Genomic DNA, 22,875 nt, shown 5'->3' on the forward strand with positions numbered 1-22,875 from the left:
CAAAAAAAAAAAAATGTTTGTATCCCGTGCACTTTAAAATTACTTTTTTTTTATATTTTTATGTAGCTTGCTTTAAATAAAATATTTTTTAAAAAAGAAAAAATCATCTTAAAGATAGAAAAACTATATATAATATATATATATATATATATATATATGAATAATTTTTTTTTATTTTCATTTGCTTATTTTTAAAAAGAAGATTAAATATTCATAATTTATATTATATTTACGCGAATTATATGTATTAACATATATTTATATAGAATTATATATATATACATATATATATATATGCTACATATATTTTATTTTCAATCTACTATTATACTAAGTATACAAATTTTTTTTATGTGGATTTTTATTAATAGTAAAAAGAAAAAATCCAAAAAATAAATTTAGGAATAACTTTAAGCCTGCGCATTCATTTTATAATATATATATTATTTAAATTTTATTAAAAATATATAATTTTTTTTTTCTTCTTGTAAGTGAAGCACATACGAGTACATTAGAATCATTTAAAAAAATATTTAATAATTTATAATTAAAATACAGTGTTTTTCATTTATATTTTTATATTTTTTTCATGCATTAATAATAATATAATTTATAGGACTTATTTTTAAAAATAAAAAAAAAAAAGAAATTTTAGTTAAGTTTTATATTTAAGATTTTCTTTTTTTATATGTGTGCAAATACTGTATGTATTTTATTTTTTTATATTTTTCATTTTTTATATAGATTTATATAATTGCAAATGGAAAAATATTTTTAAATAAAATTTGTATATCTATTTTAAATTTAGGATTTAATTTGAATTAATTTTTTATTTTTTAAAGAAATTATATATATTTATATATAATTTATATATATATGAATTTTTTGTTGTTTTATTTTTATAATTAACAAAATAAAGTTTAAAAAGAAAAATGAACAATGAATACTATTGAAAAAAATGAAATAGATAAATCCCATTTAAACTTAAAAGATGATCACAAAAAAGAAGATTCATCATGTTTAAAAATAAATGTTTATGATCAAGATAGTAAAGCATATTTATCAAGTATAGATGATCTGAAATTACGGAAATTTGGTTGTGTGCTAGGTTTAGAAAATTATATATTTAAATTAAAGAAAAGAGTAAGTAAATTTTATTTTATATACGCAGTAGTAACAATAATTCATTTTTTAATATATGTAAATAGAGGAATAATACCAGGATCATATGATTACATATCAACATATTTAAAAGAAAAATTTGAAATATCAAATATAGATATGCACATAGGATTTTTAACTTCAGTATTTGTATTTGGTTTAAGTATAAGTTCGGTTATAAGTGGTTCACTAGGTTCAGCTTATAGCATATTTAAAATAACGGATATATTTTTATTTCAAAATTCTCTTGCTTTATTTATAACAGGAATTTCTTTTATTATTGGATCATATTATTCTTTAATGTTTAGTCGTTTTTTTTGCGGATTTGGTGAAGCAGCTTTTATTACTATCATTCCACCCCTTATATATTCATACTCTAAAAATAAAGCAGGGTCATGGATTAGTATTTTTATTACAATGTTTCCTTTAGGAGGATGTGCTGGTTATTTACTTGCTGTCGTTCTTCCTTATACTAAAATAACAATTGCTCAATATTTCATCATTTCAGGATTTGTCTTTTTTATTTTTGTTATATGTTTTTATTTTTTTGATGAAAAAATGCTAAAAGAATATGAAGACAAGAAGAGTTTGAAAAAAGAGCAAAAATCAAATAAAGAAAATGATATTGAAGAAGGAAATCAGCTGAAAGAAGAAAATTATTTGAAGGAAGAAGAAAGTTTAAAAAACGTAGAAGAATTTAAAGATAATAAAAAAAAAAATATTGAAGATTTGAATACAACTTCAGATAAAGCAAATATTCATGATATAGTAGATTCTTATATACCTCATGAATTAAATGTTGAAAATGAAAAAAATAATGAAAAAAAAAAAAAAAAAAAAATTAAACGAAAGAATAATAATATTATAACTAAAAATAGTAATAGCAAAAATATTAACAATAACAATAATAATACTACTGATAATAATGACGATAGTAATGTTAATGATAATAATAATAATATCAATGTAGAATCAAAAAAAGAAGATAATATAACTGCAGATAGAACAGAGAAGATTAATCAAGGGGAAAATGAAAAAAAAAAAAAAAAGCGCAGAAATAAAAAAGAAAAGAAAAAAGAATCAACAAAGAATATGAGCGATAATAATAATATTTTTCATACAAATAACTTAAACTTAAGAAAATTAAAAAGTAGAAATTTGCATAAAAATAAAAATTTTAAAAATGAACATTTAAGTTTAAAATTTTCTGAAAGCAAAAAGTTTTCTAGTCTTAAAAATTTTACCAATTTAAAGCATATATCATGTATAAAGAGAATTAATAGTAATTCAAATTCGAGAAATAAGAATTCAACTGATTACTCCGATCATAAATCATTTGACTCTTATAAAATGTGTAAAAAAAATAAAATGAGATTATATGATGATGAATTATATGATGTTGAAAAACCTATAAATGAATCAAATAATACCTCTTTTAACTCAGTACAAAAAAATGATAATGACAATAGCTGCTTTATAAATAAAAATAAAATAGTCAAAAATAATTATGATGAAACAGAACTTATAAATAGTAATTATGTAGATCAAAATTCAGATAATGTGTATACTATGGATACTTACAATAAGGATCAGTTATGTTTAATGAGCCCCAAAAAATCATTTAATAGCAGTAAAAAGGAAAATAATTTTTTAGATATAAAAGATAATTTAGAAAAGTTAAATAAACATGATAATGAAGAATTAAATTTAAATATATTTGCAAAAGCAACCTTATTCAATCCGAGTTTTTTATTATTAGTTACTGCTTTAACAGCACACTCAGATATTATTCAAAGTTATTTAGTTTATGGACCAGCTATATTGTATGCCCTTGATGTTTATCCTACATATAAATCGGCAACAGTAATATGTAGTTTGTGTGCATGTTTATCTTCAATAATAGGTACATGTTTAGGAGGATTTTTAATGGATTTATATGATTTAAATATACAAAATATAGATAAAAATTATGAACATATAAAAAATAATCAAAAGAGAATTAAATTATATAATAAAGATATACTAGTTTATAAATATCTCCGAATCATAGGTTTACAAACATTTATCATTTTATTCTTTGGATCTGTGTTTTCCTTAGTGCTTCCGTTTATTAATAATCTATATATTTTTACAATTATGATGACATTTGGGCTAACTTTTCTATTTTCATCAATGGTATAATTTTTTTTTTTTTTTTCATTTTAGAATATACAATATATATATGTATAAAAGAAATTATATTTATTTAAAAATTTTGTGTATTTTTTTTAATTAAAATCAGTTATATATGTAATATTAATCACAAATTAAATTATTTTTTTTTTTTTTTTTTTATATTTAGCCGGGTCATAACATTGGTGTTATGGTATGTGTTCCTCAAAACATTAGACCTTTTTCTGTGGGAATGTCATCATTTATATCACATATATTTGGGTTAATATAAAAATCAACATAATAATAAATTGCATAGAATTTGAATGGAAAATATAATATTTAATTTTTAAACATTTATAAGCTATATAAATTTTTTTTATTTTTTATTTAGTGATATCCCATGGATAGTTATTACTGGATATATTAAAGGCATATTATCTCCTGATTGTCTCGTAACAAGAGATGTAATACATATATTTTATTTTATTTTTTTTTTAAAGTTTTATATTAAAATATATATATATATATAATTTATTTTTCATTATTTTTTTATTTACAATAAATATAGGGTGAAATATCTGATTTATGCCGAGAACAAAGTTGGGGGTTAAGAGTTACTTTACTAATTATATGTTCAAAATCTCTTATAATGACTTTTGGAAGTTTATTTCTTTACATGCATTCGAATAAGAAAATTGACAAATATAAAAATAGACAAGAAAATACATAACAATTTTACCGATTCATTGGTTTTATATATTTATAACTTATGAACTTTTTGATTCTTTAAATTTTTTTTTTTTATATTTTAAAAAAAGTTGTTTCATTTATATATTGTTGTGTATTGTAATTTTTATCGCATATATTGTGCGATTTTTTAATATTTTGATTTTAATTATTATATTTTGTATTTTCCACCTTTTTTTAAAGAATTTTTAATTTTAATAGGTTTATTTACTTTCATTTATTTATATTAACGTATCTATATATACATTTTTTTTTTTTTAATTTAATACTTTCATTTATAAATGACATGTATATCTCCGAAGGTTTTTGATTTTATTTGATTTCTTTATTTATATATATATATATATATTTATATATTTTTCAACTGATTTATTTTGTGTAATTTATATATTTTTTTAGTTCAAAATTAATTTTAAGATTTTTTATTTATATGCATAAATATAATTAATTTCAATTTTTTGTTACGTTATAGTGATATATATATTTATATATAAATATACCTTTATAAAGAACTTTCTTTTTTTATTTTAATTTTTTTATCTTTAAAATTAAAAACTCAAAAATATAAATAAAAAACTAAATAAAAATAAAAATTTCTCCAATTTTTTTTTTCTTAAGACAAAAAAAAAATAAATTTATTTGGGAACTGTAAAATTTTTTCTCCACCGAGATAAACCAATATAGGATCTTTTTTAAAATATTATTAGAATTTTCAGTAATAAGTATCCTGTTGATAGTACAAGAACAATCACTTTTTAATTTTTTTTTTTTTTAATGTAATGATTTATTATATTTAAAAAAATAAGATATATGTAGTAATCTATTAAACATGATTGTTTTGAAAAATGTTATTTTAATTTCTATTTTTTCATAAATGCAATTAAAATAAATATATGCATATATAAATAATGATAAAAATCAAATAAAGTAAAAATAAATATAATAAAAATAATGATTTCAATAACAATAAAAGTATCTTTACATGAATAAAAAAAAAAAAATAGTAATACTTAATCTTATTTAAAATATTAATATAAATAAAAAAAAAAAAAAAAAGAAAAAAACATAATACGACTTATAATGTTGAAAAAATGCAATTATATGAAGTATTATTTTAAAAAATTAAAAATAGTATTAAAAAATGTTCTCTAATGCAATAAAATTAGAAAATTTAAATGATTATTATAATGAGGGTGAAGAATGTATAAAACCATTTTTATATAATTCTGATAAAATTAATGAAAATAGGCAAGAAAAATCAAATTTAATTAATATAAATAAAAAGAATAAAAGAAATAAAAATGAAAGAGGAGAAATATCATTAACAGATTGTTTAGCATGTAATGGTTGTGTTACCAATGAAGAAACCAATTTTTTAAAAAGCCAGAATGCACTTGAAATTTTGAATAATTTGAAGAAAAAAAAAATTAATATAATTTCTTTATCTTTACAAAGTTTAACAGCTTTGTCTGTGTATTATAATTTACCTTTATCAACTACTCAAAATAAATTATGTTTTTTTTTAAAAGCACTGAATTTTGATTATGTTTATGACTCATCATTAAGTGAACTGATAGCATTAAATGAGGCAAAGAATGAATTTATTGATTTTTTTTGTAGAAAAAATCCAGAATTACATAAAAAAATTGATAGTACCCTATATGATATTTTTGAGAATAATACAAATGAAAATGAACTTAATAACAAATTTAAATATAAACCTAATAATTTTAATGAAGAATTAAAAAAAAATAATAATGAAAAATTTAGCGAAAAGAAATACATAAATAAAAAATTCAGCCGTTATAATAGTTACAATGGTAGAGAAAAACAAGATTACAATAGGAAAAATTATAATAACAATAGTAACATAATAATGAATAATTATAAATACACAAATGATCATATAGAATATGGATATAAAACCTCAAATATGCTCCCGTTAATTTGTTCTCATTGTAGTGGTAGTGTTATATATGGAGAAAAAAATTTTGAGGAAGAACTACTAAACTCGTTTAGTAAAGTAAAAACCAGTCAAGATATTCAAGGAATAATTTTGAAAATTTTACATTTGCATAATGGTTTATGCACATTTCCCTTAATAGAAGATTACTTTTTTAGCAATTTCTTTAAATTTTACAATTATAATATAAAATTCATAAATATATGTAGAAAACATTTTTTAAAAAATCGTCTTTTTAAAAGAAATATAGAAAATAATATTTTGGAAAATAATGATGATAATAAATTATTAAAAACATCTCCCCTAACGATTTATGATATTAATCACGTTTATTTATTATATTGTTTTGACAAAAAATTAGAAGCCCATAAAAGTAACATAGAGCAACAAAAATCAATAGAACAAAACATGACTAACTATTTATCTCATTTTATTTCTTGTGAAAATATATCAAATAACAATGAAAATAATATTGGTAGTGATTCAAAAAATAAATTTTATTGTGTAGACGCAGTTTTAACAACAGTAGAATTAATAGAATTAATAAAAAGTATGAATATAGATTTTTATACATTACCTGAATTATCTATTGATAGTGTTTATAGTATTTTAAAAGAAACTAATAATAAAATAAGAAATATAAATAAAACACATTGTCAGAGTATTAAAGAACAATATAAAAGTACAACAATAAATACAAAATTACAAAAAGAAGAGGAAAAAAATGTAATTGATAAAAATATATATAAGCATAAAGTAGCAAATGAAAATATAACAAATTCAAAAGAAAAGAGCATAAGTAAAATTTTAGAAAATGAACCTTTTAATATAGAATATTTTGCAAACAAAAATATAGAACTTAAATATATTTATGATAAAATTTCGAATTATTCTATTAGATGTGGTAATAAAAATAATATTTCCATGGGATATGGAGAAGAGATATTTAAGTATGTATGTAAACAAATTTTCAATTTTAATATTGAAGAAAATAATTTTAATTTTAAATATGAAGATATTATTGTATTATCTCTCTTTAAAAATAACAAATGTGTATTTAGAGTTGTTCTCTCATATGGTTTTAAGAGTATGTACAAAGTTATAAAAAAATTAAAAGAGAACAAAACTAAGGAAGAAATTTTTGATAGTGAAATGAATGATGAAGATACATATGAAATTAAGATTACATACAATCTTAATTTTTTAGGAAAAATTGATTATGTTGAATTAATGGCATGTGAGAAAGGCTGTCTTTTTGGTTGTGCACAAAATATTTTCTCTGAATATCCTAATAAATTTTCCAGCTGTTCATGTCACAATTTTAATATTTTCAAGAAATTATATAATCAAAAAGTTATTGAAAATTTTGATTTTCTTTTTTTAGATAATTATTCTACAAAAGAAGAAAACAGTTGTATATGTTCCAGTGAAATACATAAAAAAACATATTTTAATAAAACAAAAAATAATGAGCAATCTGAAGAAAATGAAAAAAACAATTATGAAATATTATTTGAAAAAAATGATAAAGAAAAACTATTTCAAATTTTATATGAAACAATGCATAGTAACAAATTCACTTTATATATAAATTCCAATAAATGCACAGATGATTCTAATGTTAATTTTTTTTTAAAAAATATATTTTATATTTTTAATACGAGCACTTTTCATTTATTAAAGAGTACTTTTTCTTCAAAAAAAAAATTGGATATAATTAATTGGTAAATATTAAAAATTTATTTCATATATTATCTATCTTAGTTACTTCTGTTTGTTTTATTCCTTTTTATATTTATTATATATATATATATATATATATATATATATATATATAATTATAATTTTTAATTATTTGTTTTTTTTTTTTTTGATTTCCTAATTAAATTTTATTTTATTTTATTTTTAATTAAATTTTTGTATTATTAAAAGTTTTACTTATTTTATTATATTTCCGTCTATTTTTCCAATTTTTTGGGTAATAATTTTTATGCTTTTTAAAAATAAAAAAAAAAAATATATATATATGTAAAATTTTAAAAAACTTTGACTAATTTTTTATAAAATAAAAAAAGAATAATTTATAAATTACATACTATTTCAAATATTTTAAAGAAAATATACCTTAAAAACATTTAAAAAAAAATTTTCTTTTATATTTCTATAAGACAGTGTTGCATATATATATAAATTAAAAATATAGTTTTCAAATAAAAATATTTTATTGAAACCAAAAAATATGTATATATACATGAATTTGAAAAAGTAAAAATAATTTTCTTTTAACGAAATATATTATCTTACACTTCAAATTATTTATATCATTAATTAAATATTTTAGAAGGTAATCAAATTTATAGAATTTTTTTCTTAATAAAATAGTATAAAAATGAAAAATGTGTTATTCCTCTTTTTTTATTCTTTAAGCTTAACATAATTTTTCTTAAAAAATACAAGAGAAGAATGAGATTTTATTTTTCAAAATTATTTTATTAAATATATTCTTCCTTTAAAGGATTAGTAATTAATATTAATTTTATATAATTATATAAAAGGTTTTCTAAAGTGATGAATAAAAAAATGTTTATGTTACGATTAATCTCACTGTTCTTATCAATGTCTGATAAAGTATGTATTTACTATTTTTTATATATGTTATTTTCATATTTATACTGAATTTATAAAAAAAAATAATATTTACATGTACTTAGAAAGTAAAACTTATTAAAACATATATAGTACATTGTATAACAAAAATAAAAATGGTCTAGCAGATTTTTAATTTATAAATATTAAAGAATTTCCTATTTTTATATAGGAAGTAATCATTACCATTAGATGTTTTATTAGAGAAATTGTTATTATTTTTTTCATTCTATTTTTAATTATGTTAATTGTTAATATAGCATTTCAGTATACTTAAGAAATATTCTAAAAACGTAAAAAAGCATAAATGTCCCGAATTATAATAAATTTATATGTGTAAAATAAATTCAATATATTTTAAAAAGAAATAAAGATATAAATATGAATCAATTACTTATGAATTTTTCAAAGAGGAAAAAACATAAATTCATATCATTTTCAAAATATGATTAATTAAATATTTATAAATTTATACTATTTAGTATTTTTTTATTTATATATGAACGTATATTTACCAAGAAACAAAAAAAAGGGGAAAAAAAAAAGAAATTAAAATAAAAACAGATGAAGCTTTATAACTTTTTCTAATTACTAATTTAAGATTAAAAATATTTCTATGTTATTAAGAAATAAGAACTTTTTTTTTTTTTTAGATTAATAGAATTTTTCATTGTTATTCAGTAATATACTTAATGTATTTCATTATAAAAAAAAAAAGTAAATTCATTTCATTTTCTCATAAAAGTTTCATTAATAATTTAATTTTTATATGTATAAAATATAAAAGAAAATTAAAAAGAATTAAATATTCACTAATGAATATTTTTATTGTATTTTGAATCTTTTTGATATTCATAAAAATATTCATTCTTCCATGCCCCTATTTTAGATGAAATATTCTTTTCTTTTTTTTTCTATTTTTTTAACAATTCAAAATTAAAAATGATCAAAAACAAAAAGCAATTCGACACCCACGAAAAGAAAAATATATATAGATGTATCTATATGTATGTATTTATTATATATATTAGACCATGTTGAAATATGGAAAATATATATTTCTTACAGAAAAACATTCCTCAAATAAATGCAGTATTATTAATTATAATGAAAGATGTATAAAATTATTTAGATTTACTTTTAGTATGTATTTCATAAAAATTAACTTACCTAAAAAACATTGTTCCTTTTTTATTTTAAGATAATTTATATAAACAAATGATACGAAAGATAAACATTTTCACGTATATAAAAATATTCTTTTTAATTGTAATTGTTATTCATATTTAAAAATATTAGAGGGGGGGGAAATAAATAAATATTAGAGGATCTATACATATTTATGAATATTTTGATAATTATTTAATATACTTTTAAATATGTGCATGATAAAACGTTTTCAGTTACATCTATATAATTTAAGTGTTTACCACCATTTAAAAAAAAGAGAGAAAAAAAAAGGAGAGAAAAAAGGAGAAAAACACGAAACTAAAATAAGGAGTGTTGGTCTATGGTAGTTATTAGATATTTTAAATAAAAAAATTTTAATTTTTTTTTTTCTTTTTATAAAAATTATTAATTAAAATGTTTTAATTTTTTTTTTTTTTTTTATGAAAATTTAGATATGTGCAAAAAAAATTCATTTTTATTTTTATTTTTTTTGTATTAAAGGGAACAAAGTAGCGCCTCTCTATTATTTTTCTTTGCTTTTTATAATATTTTTAATAATTAATGATTTTATTTTTTTAAATATAAGTAGTGTAATTAAAAATGCTACATTAAATTAAATATAAATGCAATTTCAAAAATTAATAGTATTAAAAAAAAAAATTTGGAAAAATGTGTTCTAAATGTGTAATGATACAAAAGAGGTTATTTTTTTTTGTAGAATATTTTTTTTTTCTTTTTTTATAAATAATTACTTTATTTTTTGATCAAATTTTTAAAAATTTTAATTTACATGGTTATATTTAAAAAAAAGAAACATATATAACTGTGAAAACAAAAATAATATTATTATTTATTGTATTATTTCATATTTTCCATTTATTATAGCGTTTTTTATTACTTTTATGTATACAAAGTTTATACACTAATTAAAATTTGTTTTTTTTTAAAAAAAGGAACTAAACTGCTTTTCAGAATTATATATATATATATGCATGTGCATATAAGTACATATATATACATACATACATAGATATACATACAAATATATACATATAAATATACACATACAAATATATACATATAAATATATACATACAAATATATATATACATATATATAATACAAATATATACATACAAATATATACATACATATATATATATACATACATACATATATATATATATATATATACATACATACATACATACATATATATATATATATATATATATATATATATATATATATATATATATATATATATATATATATATATACATAACAATAAATTTAATCATAAAATTTTTTATAATATAAAAAGTATTACATCTAATATTTTTTTTTTTTTATAAAAAAGCAAAAAGAATTATTCTATATTTATTTTCTTTCTATGAATTTAATCTTTGAGAATATACATTTCTTTTTAACAATTGCTTTTTAAAATAAAAATGAAGATATAAAAATTTTCTTTTTTTTATTTATACACTAATTTTAATTTAGATATCTTAAAAAATTAATACACTCTAAGTAGTAAATAAAAGACTTGTTATGATTTTTATATGTGATTTCACTTTTTATATTTTTTAATTTTTCAAAATGAAAATAAATGATTATTATTTATTATATCAAAAAAAAAACTCACTAAAAAATATTTTTGAAGGAAACTTTTCAGCAGATTATAATGAAGATACATCAACAATAAATAATTCCTACATATATATATTTGACAATATATCTAATAATAGAAATGAATATTTATTTAACATATATAAGAAAAATAAAGGTGAAAATTCAGAAAAAATTAGGAAATCTATTTCTGTTAATAAATCGTATGATAAAAAAAAAAGAGAATTCAACAATAGAAATGATCTATATACCATTTTTAATTATAGGAGAACTTTACATAATAATAAGCGTTCTCCATGCATTGGTACTATTTACGACAACTATTCAGGAAAAAGTTTTTGTTGTCTAAATAATTACTATAATAAGAAATATATTGATGTAATAAATAAATGTAATTTTTTGAAAATTAACAACGATGTTCCTTTAAAAGAAATTAAAAATACTTTAAATGAATGCAATTTAAATAACTTAAATGATTTATATAAAAATAATTTCAACTATATATATTTAAATAGATTAAATAATATGAATTTGAATAATTTAAATAAACATAATTTGAATATAAAATTGAATGAAAATGAATATTCTTTAATTAATAAGCATCTAGAGAAAAGTAAAAATTGTAACAAAAGTAATTATAATATAAATAATAGCAATAATTTTGATACTAATTCTTCTTCAAATGAACTTATTCCTAACCTTATAAGAGAATTACATCAAAATTCAGTAAATAATATATATTACATAAGAAACCAAATGAGCACTTTAAATAATACCCATGTAAATAAATTATATTGTAATAAAAAAAAAAAGAATTATTATTCATCTAAAAATAAAGAGAATAATAATATATTGGTAAAAATTAAAAAGACTGATAAAAATAAAAATGATATCATCCATAAAAATGTAATTTACTTAAACACTTTAAATATCAAGAACCACTTGAAGCATAATTTTTTTTATAAAAAAGAGAAAAATTCTTTAATAGGAAATAAAGGCATGAACAAAAGTATTTGTTTTAACTATGATAATAATTATTCAAATATATATATTCAGAATTATAGTAACTTTATCATAAATAATAATAATTTTACTTATATTAAAAATAATGATAAATTTAACATTAATAGAAGTTATATCAAAAATCTACACTATAATAATAATAATAATAATAATAATAATAATAATGATAAAAATAATAATAATAGTGATAATAATAATAATAATAATAATAATAATAATAATAATAATAATAATAATAATAATAATAATAATAATAATAATAATAATAATGATAATAGTAATAACGATGATGATGATGATAAAAATAATAATAATAGTGATGATAATAGTAATAGCAATGATGATGATGATGATGATGATAATAATAATAATAGTAATAACGATGATGATGATGATAAAAATAATAATAATAGTGATAAAAATAGTAATAATAGTGATGATCATAATAATAATAGTAATATTAAGATTAATAATAATAAAAATGTGAGGATAGAAAACAAAAGTGAATATTGTTATAATAAAAGTATAAAAAAAATAGATGAATCAAATATCCCTAATTCTGTGAATAAAAATATAAGTAAGACGAATGAAGAAAAAAAGGAAAAAGCAGAAATGAAAGATACAAGTAATGAAGACATGAAAAATAAAAATAATTTATTAAAATTGAATAAATACGTAGAAATTTTTTATTTAAAAAAAAAGGTAAGATTAATTAACTGCTTGGTATATCTAAAAGATATATGTTTTCCTTGGCAGGGAACAGAGAATAAAAGTATATTTTTATTTAACTTATCTAATATACTTTACACAAATGATATTACAGTATTATGTATTTATGAATTTATATTTTTGCCTCTAATCAATTATTTTAATAATAATTATAAAGATGATTTTAAAATATTAAGACATTCTAATAGTTGTAAAAATGTATTTTTTGTTGATGATTTTAGCAACAGTGGTAATGATAATTTTTCATCGGGGGAAGAAAATTTTCGACCTGATACAACATTGACGGATATGTTAAAAAAAAAAAAAAAAGTTGAAAATTGCGAAAGTGTTATTAAGAAAAATAAGAGAAAAATAAAAAATAATGCAAACAAAAAATTAAAAGCTAATATAAATAGGAATTCATTGTTAAATGCTAATGATTTTAGCACAGGGTTTGATGAAAATTTGGGAGAATTAAATTTTATAGAATTATTAAATCTAAATGAATTTTTTTTATTTGATCCTTTTTCTTATATTGACGAAAAAAAATTAAGAAATGAGATTCGTATAAAAGATATTTTTCACATTGTATATTTATTAGAATGCTTTCAATTACAAAAAGATTATAATAAAACTTTTTTTGATAAATGTTTTGATATAATAATTAATGATTTTTCTGTTTATCTTAAGTATATATATCATTTAAAATTTAATATATTTTTTTCAAACAGTGATTTAAAAAAAGAATTTACTGATAATTATTTCAATGCAAAATTTGCATTCGTAGAACAGTTAAAAGAAAAAGAGGTTGACGAAACGTTCTTTGTAAAATCTTTGAATAAGAGAAATAGGAGAATATTAAAGAATAATTTAATTAGTGAAAAGGAAAACTCAGAAAATATAGATGCAGTAAATATACAAAATGAAAATTTAAAAAATATAAAAAACGAGAAATTAAAAAAAAATTGTGATACAGGAAAGAATTGGAACTTTGATGAATTCAATATATTTAATATTTTTTATATATATGAATATATTCATTCAGTTGATGAAGAAGATAAAAATGCATCTATTTCATCAAGCTTAAGTGGTAAGGTCTATGATATAAAAACAAGTGACAAATGCTTTAATAATAATATAAGTTATAACAATTTAAGAAAAGAAAAGTTGAATTCTTTTGAAAAAAATATGAAAGAGTTTTTAAATAATTACTTTGAAAAATATTATATAAAAACAAATATAAATAATTCTCCAACTTTAAAAAATGGCTATTTTTTTGAAAAAAAATTTGGCTTTCAGAGCAAAAATAATAATACTAATATTAAAAACAATGAAAATAATGAATTAAATAAAAAAAAGAATATTGAAAAAATAAAGTCAGCTAATATATATGTTAATGAAAAGTATTCATCAGGTAACCATCTAAATAAACAAGATAAAATAATAAATAATATATTAGACAAAATATATGATAATTATATTAATGAAAATTATATATTGAAAAAAAATAATAATTATCATATCCTTTTAGAAAACAAAAAAATCATGAAAAATTATTGTGATGATAATAATTATGTTAATGTAAAAAATGATATTGAAGATTCTCCAAATATAATTAATCAAGAAAATTTGAATAATATCAATAACCCTTCCTTTTTTAATAACTGCATAGAATTTAATGAGAATTGCTTGGAAAAGGAAAATTATAAAGAAAAGGAAAAATTGAAAAATTGTTGTTCTTCATCTCTTGAGACAATTAATGGAAATTCTTTTTATTTAGCTAATAAAAAATTCTTGGATAAAAAGCTTGATATGAAAAAATTATCAAAAGACAATGAACAAAATATCATTAAGCAAAGTGAAAATGATAAATATGAAAGAAAAATGTTTTCAGGAGCTAGCATACTAAAAAATTATACAAAAAGTAAGGGTTTGTTAAAATATTCAATTAAAAATGACGATTACAACACCAATGCAAGTAATAATTTTTTTTACAATTTTAATGATAATAGTATATGTAACAAAAACGAAAATAATTTAAAGTTTTTTAGAAAATCAAATTATAATAGTATAGTTAGCCATATGAACGATTATACCATAAATGATAAAATGGTTGATAATTTAAACATTAATGATATGAACGATAATAAGACAAATAACATTACAAGCAGCAATAAAATTTTCCGAATTGATTTAAAGAAAATAAAAAAAATAGAGAATAATAAAATAAAAGATTTGTTTAATGCATATAGTTATGATAATCAATTTTTATCTGATCGTAAGAAAAATCCTAAAGATGAAAAAAAAAGTAAAATATACAATAAAAATAATAATTTAAAAAATATATATAACTTTTCTGGGAAACTTTTTACATTAACTGATAATAATTTAACTGATAACTATACCATGAATAATGAATCATTTCCTAAGGACTCTTTCGAAATTTTTAATAATTTAAAGTTAAAAGAAAAATTAAACAACTATTATTCTCATATTAATGAAAATTCAATACACAAAGAAATTTATATTAAAAAAATAAAAGATTATAATACTCAAAAAAATTCATCTCTTATAGAAAATAAAACAGGATTAATTACAACTGATTTTGCAAATTTCCCTGAAGAAAAAAAAAATGACAGTATAAATAAAAATCAAATAACATATAATTCTATTACAAATTTTTTAAATAATACAGGAGAAAAAAAAGAAGACTCAAATAGAATCACAAAGCATGTTACATGTGTTTCAAATGATACATCAAGTGTAAAAAAAAAAAAAAATAATAAAAATCAATGCTTATTACTTAATGAACAAGTGGATGATAAATTTGATTCAATTTACAATCAAAACTTTGATTGTTCTTTTAAAGAAACATGCAAATATTATATGGATAAAGATTTACAAAATTTTTACCTAAGTAAATACAATAATAAAAATTTATTAGAAGTACTTAATATTAAAAAAACAAAATATGTCGAAGATTTGAAATATAGAATTTGTAATAGAATTGAAGAGAAAGAATATATTATTAATAATTTTTTAAAAAAACTTAAATTAATTGATAATAATAATTTATACAACATAGATGAAAAAGAAAAACAGATATTTAATTTAATTATGAAATATGTAAATAAAGTGAGAACTGTAAATTCTAAAAAATGGAAAATTAAAAATATTTCTTTTGATTCCAATTACAATAGATACATAGCATTTTTTTTTTTTAAAAATAAAAAAAAATCCAAATCTTTTTCATGTAAAAAATATGGGGGCAAAGAAAATGCAAAAAATGAAGCCGCCAGCTTTCATGCCCATTATAACAAATTTTACAATTATTTTATTAGATATTTAGAAAACAAAAAAAAATATACAAAAAATATAGAAGAAATAGATAAAAAAAAAAATAAAATTTCAGAGGAGTTTTTGTTTGATATTCATAACTTAAAAAAAGAAAAAAAAAGGAAAATAGGAAACGATGAAGAAAAAGAAAAGGAAGAAGATATTATTAAAATGAAGTTCAAAAAAATACATTCAACAGAAAATGTTTTTGAAAATAAACAAACTTGTATTATATCTAATGAAAAAAATATATATATTAATGAAAATCATAGTGAAATAGAGATATAATATAAAAATAAAAGTGAAAGCAAAAATAGAAGAAGCATAAAAACATAAGGAATAGTTAACACTATAATGAAATGAAAATAAAAATTATTTAGAATTACCACTTAGTAAAAATGATATGATTTAATTTAAATTAAATGTAAGTAAATTTCAACAATCTAGATTTTAATAATATTGATATTGATAACCATTGATATAATAAAAAAAAAAAATTTTATATATATATATATATATATATAACAAAATATTTAACATCTATTATAGGAAAATACTATAATTTTTCGAAAAGACGAAATAAAATTTAAAATTATTGTATACATAAAAAATAAATGCAATTTTAAACTAGACATAATTTCAATTGATTTAAAAAAAAAAATGATAAAAATAATCTTATAAATTAAGAAGATACGATAAAAAAGAGATTATATATTTCTATACATATATATCTGTAAAGAAGTTAAATGTGAATAAAAAAAAAATTTATGAATAACATGTTGCATAAAGTATTTAAGTTTTTTGATAAATATTAAAATAGGATTTCAGAAAAAAAAAATGAAAATTAAAATGAAAATTAAAATTAAAATTAAAATTAAAATAAAAAATAATATAAAAAAATAAAAATAATCAAGTCAAATAAAAAATATTTCATAAAAAATTTATTGCATAATTTTTTTTTTTTTTTTTTTGTATTAATATTACTCAAATGTGTATTAATTATGTATGTAATTTTTTTCCTATTTTATTTATTTTATTTATTTATTTTTTTTTTTTTTTGTTGTCTAATTATTACAAAAAATAAGAAATATAAAAAATTTTAATATAATATGAAGTGCTTATGTATATTCACTATTCTTTTTAAATAATATGTGAAATTAAATTGAATAATATAAAGATTATTTGAAGTTAAAGATATCTTACTATTATTTAACCTTCCGTTACTTTTTCTCTGTTTAAATTCGTATTTTGTATTTATGAGTTATGAATAATTCTAATTGTATCAGTAAATTAAATAATATATTAAAATATGATTCTACGAGAAAAAAAAAAATAATAACAAAAAATAATATAAAACATGAAAACATAAATGAAAAATATTTATATACAAGTAATTGCATAGGAAAAATATATATTGAAAAACTAATAAGTGAGTGTGATGATTTGGCAAATAAGAATTTAGGGAATGAAACTAACAAAATAAAAGATTATCATGATAGAAATAAAAACAATGATATTGAATTTACAAAATTATCAAATTTAGAAATAGACAATAGATTATGTAAGGTTAAAGGTGTTAACCTACGTGAAGGTAGAGCCGGCATGCTTAATGAGGTTATAATGGAAACACTAAATAAAATGGGAGAATGCATATATATAGAAAACTCTAATTTTGAGGCTTTTGTAAAAAGAAAAGATGAAGTAGATAATTTAAATTATATAAAAGAATCTTCAAACGAAGAAAATGGATATGATATTTTTATAAACAATAATTTATATAATAAATATCTATATCAAAAACACTACGATCTGATAAATTTGAATCATAATAAATATAATATCAATGCTAATTTTTCTAATTATAAAGATATAAAAGAAAAAAAAATAAATGAGACTAATGCATTCTTTGACGAACCTAATTCAAATAATTCAGTTTCTATTTATGAGAAAAATCAACGAAATGAAAATTATAGTATCAAAGAAAGTAAGCTATTGAATAAAAATTTTAATTCTTGTGAAAATAACAATTCTAAAAAAGCAACTTGTTACAATGAAAGTATTTTTAGAGAAAAAAGTGATTATTTTTATGAAAATAATATTTATAATGAAACAATCAAAAAATGCTATATATTTGATCCTTCAGAATATGACGATGAAAATATAAAATTAATTAAAAACGGTTTAAAATGTAATATACGTGATTTAAAAAATGGTTCATATGTAATATCTTTCAACATTAGAAGAACTGGATATTATTATTTATCTATTTTTCATAAAAAAAAACCTGTAGCAAATTCGCCTTATCTTATTCATATAAAACCATCAGTGGCTTATGCTTCCAACTGTATTGTATATAAAGATTTAAACAATAAAATAATTATACCTACACCAAATAAGAAAAAATATAGAAAAAAAATTCAAAAAAATTCAAAAAAAGAAATATATAGTAATAAAAATTTAAATAATATATATAATGACTCCTTTGATGAAATATATTTTAATTTAACTAACTCTTACTCTGATAAAGAAAGTAATAATGATATATCTTGTGATACTGACAACACTTACTGTTCCTTTATTTCAAATAAATATCCTATTACTTCAGATAGTGATATTAATAATGACTGTGACATAAATAGACAATCATATAATGAAGTAAATATGAATATTTTAAAATGCTATGATGATGAAGAAGAAAACAAAACATTTAGTAATTTTTTCATTCAAAGTTATGATGCTTATAATAATAAAATAAATGAAGGAAAAAACACCTATGAAGTTATGGGTTTAGGTGATATTAAAATAACTGAAATAAATGATTTAAATAATGGCATATACGAAGTAGTTTATAAATATTTAAATAGGAATAATAATAATGCTTATAATAATAACATAAACAATAGTAATAATACTTATAGAGAAATTAGAGTAACTTTAAATGGATTTCATGTAAAAGGTTCACCATTTAGAATAATTCTGAAAAATGATAAAAATTCATTGCTCTTGAATAAAATAAAGAATTTTTTACCAATTTATAATTTAAATACTTTTAATCCTACTGAAAATATTCTTAATATTATGAATTCATACAAATACATAAAAGATAACTACTTGAATGATGAAAACGAAACATATTATATGAATATATATCCTTATTACGAAAAAAAGGAATTAGATAAAATATTAAAAAAAGTAGATAATAACTTAATATCACTAATGACTATACCTATGAAGCAACAAATCTTTAATTATATAAAATATATGAATAATGATAAAGAACTAGTAAAATTAAAAAAAACTCTCTACAAAGAACTTTTAGTTGCTAATAGTAAAATGTTAAATTGTGCAATTATATTTAATGAAGATTTTAAAGAAGACAAAGAAAATTTAATGAAAGATAGAGATCTCCAAGAGCGCACTATAGAAGAAATTAAATTAATGTATGAATCATTAAAAGAAAAAAATATTCATACTTTACCATTTAATTTTGCCACTAAAGATATGAAATTATATGAGAAGGAATTAATAAATAAAAAAAAAGAATTATTAGAAAAGCAAAATAAACTAATAGAAAGATATAATACTCTTAAAAATAAAGAGAAACAATTCTGTGAAAACAGAGAACAAATTACGGAAGAATTGAAAAATAAATATAAGCTTCATCAAAATATTTATGAATGCTCACAAAATGCTTTGCTAGAAACCAACAGTAATTTGAAAAAAATAACTATAAGTAATATTAAAAAATGTTGTAAAAATGAAAAAAATATATTAGCGTTGAAAAACGAAAAAAACTTAAATGCTTTCTATAACACGTACATGAATAAATAGAAATAAAATTGATTAAAAAAAAAAAAAAAAAACAGTTTTAAACAACAAAATCATTGAAAGAATAATAGATGTATGCATACATATATAAAAGAAAAAATCAAGAGAATACAAGGGAATTATAAAAGTTTCAAAAATAAAAAATAGTAGTTGTTACAATGAAAGGTAATTCAATAAACTCTTCAAATAAAAAAAAAAAAAAAAAAATTAAAAGAATTATTGTCACACATATAGATAATGAGAAATAACTATAATAAATAAAATGTATGCTTTTTTTTTTTTTGTCCATTTTTTTCCTTTTTTTTTTTAACTATTAAAAACAATATTGATAATAGTGACTAAGTTTTTTTTTTTATTTCATTTATTTAGATAATTATAATTTTTTATATAACATATATATGTTTTAAGTGGAAAATCATAAAAGTTATTTTGCATTTTTTTTCTTATATATAAAAATATTTTTTGAAAATGTTCTTCCATTATATATGAAAATTAATATAGAAAAACAAAATAAATAGTGGTAAACAATATTTTTAATCTTAAAAAAATTTTATTTTTTTTTATTTTAAAAATTAAAAAAAAAGATTTAAGGATTTTCTTAATATATAACAAAAAAATATATTGGGTAAAAAAAAAAAAAATTTAGATAATCTTAATCGGTTTTCAAAAATAAAACACAAAATAAAAACTTAAAAAATGTGCAAAAAAACATTTAAAAGAAATTTTATAAATTATGAATTAATTTTCATAATTAAATAAAGCTTATTCCAACAAGAATAATTTTTATTGTAATAGAGTTATTTACTATGAATATATATGTACACTTAATACATTTCTTCTAATTAATTTCTTTATAATAAAATTACTGTCAAGTTTAAGATACATAGAATGAGGAAAAGTTATAATCTTTTTAAATCAGTAAAAAGAAGAATTGATTATTCATTATGTTTAGTTACCGATGATAAATTTTTAAAAGATAAAGAAAATGCGTGTCAACATTTTATTGACAAAGTAATTGAAGGAGTTTTAGGAGGTGTTAGTTTGGTACAATTAAGGTTAAAAAAATCCGATGATATTTATTTTTATAATATGGCTGTTAAGGTAAAAAATAAATTACTTCAACATAATATCCCTTTAATTATAAATAATAGATTAGATATATGTTTAAGTATTGATGCGGATGGAGTTCATTTAGGAAAAACTGATATGCCTCTTAATATAGCTAGAAACATATTAGGAGAAAAAAAAATTATAGGTGCTACTATAAATTTTAGTGATGAAAAAGATATTGAAATGGCCTTAAATAATAATGTAGATTATATAGCTCATGAAAATACATTATATGATTCGAAAACAAAAAAAACAATCACCTCGTATACACAAGGTTTAAAGGAACAGATATGTACTTTACAATATAAAATAAAATATCTTCAAGAAAAAAGGAAAATTTCTCCATACGTTGGTATACCCCCTATTTTATTAATAGGAGGTATTAATACTATGAATATAAAAGAAACTATGACAAATTTTTATGATAAATGCTCAGGTGTAGCTATTGCCTCGGGAATTATTGGTGAAAATTGCAATCCAATGATAAATTCACTTAAATTGAAATTTGTAATTGATAAATATAAAATTAACTATAATGTTGCTTTTATTAATATGTACAGCAACTTCCTTAAATATTTATTTTATAAAATTACAAATAATGAGAAAGTAAGTTTGAAAAATATATTAGAAGAGAAAGAACAAAAAAATAAAAGTTATATAGATGAAGTAGTTACAAACTCTAATATAAAAAAAAACATTCTTAATTTTTTTATAAATAAATGTCAACTTAGAATTCTACAATTAAATCAATCATTAAAAAATAATGATAAAATAAAAGTTTACCTTTATCATTCCAAATTTTTATATTCAGATGATAAAAGCTCCTTTAATGTAAATAATTTACAATGTGGAGGAGGGTGTGTGAGTAAATGGATAGAAAAAAATAAAAACGAAAACATTCAAAATAAAATATTTATTTTTATTGATGAAGAAATTCTTCAATTGTTTAAAAAGAATTTTCAACCTAATTTTTTTAAGCTAAATTTTTTTTTTTTAATAAAGAAAAATTCTCATGTTGGTTATAACTCATTTAAACATTTTGAATATGATATGAAAGATGCTTCTATAAAATATACGGATAATTTCATTAATATAATTTTAAAAAACAATTTTTCTAATGATGATAAAGTTATATATTTAGCGTTATTATTATCGTATTTTTTAATTATTCAAGAAAAATTAGTACCTCAATTTTTATCTAAAATTATAACTGAAAGTAATAATACTGATGATGACAAATTATTGAAATATATTGGTGCAATAGATACTTCTATAAAATTTTTAGGAAATAATCACGTTATAAAAATTTGACTTTTAATTAAAAATATTTTATTTTTATTTTTCTTATTGTTTCCGTTCTTTTTTTTCGACTTTTTAAATTTTCATTTTTTCTATGTTAT

At 18.1% G+C, this 22,875-nt stretch overlaps 5 protein-coding genes across 5 annotated transcripts; all 5 read left to right on the forward strand.

Annotated features, from left to right (window-relative positions):
- Positions 1-939: 939 nt before the first annotated feature.
- Positions 940-4,045, forward strand: PRELSG_1133800 (organic anion transporter, putative; the record flags this gene model as incomplete). Its single annotated transcript, XM_028677620.1, has 4 exons — positions 940-3,336; positions 3,503-3,594; positions 3,707-3,779; positions 3,884-4,045. The coding sequence occupies 4 exons, from the start codon at positions 940-942 to the stop codon at positions 4,043-4,045; spliced, it is 2,724 nt and encodes a 907-aa protein (XP_028533991.1).
- Positions 4,046-5,203: 1,158 nt separating this feature from the next.
- On the forward strand, positions 5,204-7,753 carry PRELSG_1133900 (cytosolic Fe-S cluster assembly factor NAR1, putative; the record flags this gene model as incomplete). Its single annotated transcript, XM_028677621.1, has 1 exon — positions 5,204-7,753. One exon carries the CDS (start codon positions 5,204-5,206, stop codon positions 7,751-7,753), a length of 2,550 nt encoding a protein of 849 aa, XP_028533992.1.
- Positions 7,754-11,440: 3,687 nt separating this feature from the next.
- On the forward strand, positions 11,441-16,825 carry ApiAP2 (transcription factor with AP2 domain(s), putative; the record flags this gene model as incomplete). The annotated part of the gene is made up of 1 exon (XM_028677622.1): positions 11,441-16,825. The coding sequence occupies one exon, from the start codon at positions 11,441-11,443 to the stop codon at positions 16,823-16,825; it is 5,385 nt and encodes a 1,794-aa protein (XP_028533993.1).
- Positions 16,826-17,800: 975 nt separating this feature from the next.
- PRELSG_1134100 (conserved Plasmodium protein, unknown function) lies at positions 17,801-20,368 on the forward strand (the record flags this gene model as incomplete). The annotated part of the gene is made up of 1 exon (XM_028677624.1): positions 17,801-20,368. The coding sequence occupies one exon, from the start codon at positions 17,801-17,803 to the stop codon at positions 20,366-20,368; it is 2,568 nt and encodes an 855-aa protein (XP_028533994.1).
- Positions 20,369-21,253: 885 nt separating this feature from the next.
- PRELSG_1134200 (thiamin-phosphate pyrophosphorylase, putative) lies at positions 21,254-22,786 on the forward strand (the record flags this gene model as incomplete). The annotated part of the gene is made up of 1 exon (XM_028677625.1): positions 21,254-22,786. The coding sequence occupies one exon, from the start codon at positions 21,254-21,256 to the stop codon at positions 22,784-22,786; it is 1,533 nt and encodes a 510-aa protein (XP_028533995.1).
- Positions 22,787-22,875: the final 89 nt, after the last annotated feature.

Source organism: Plasmodium relictum (genome assembly GCF_900005765.1).
Source record: "Plasmodium relictum strain SGS1 genome assembly, chromosome: 11".
Lineage (NCBI taxonomy): Eukaryota > Apicomplexa > Aconoidasida > Haemosporida > Plasmodiidae > Plasmodium > Plasmodium relictum.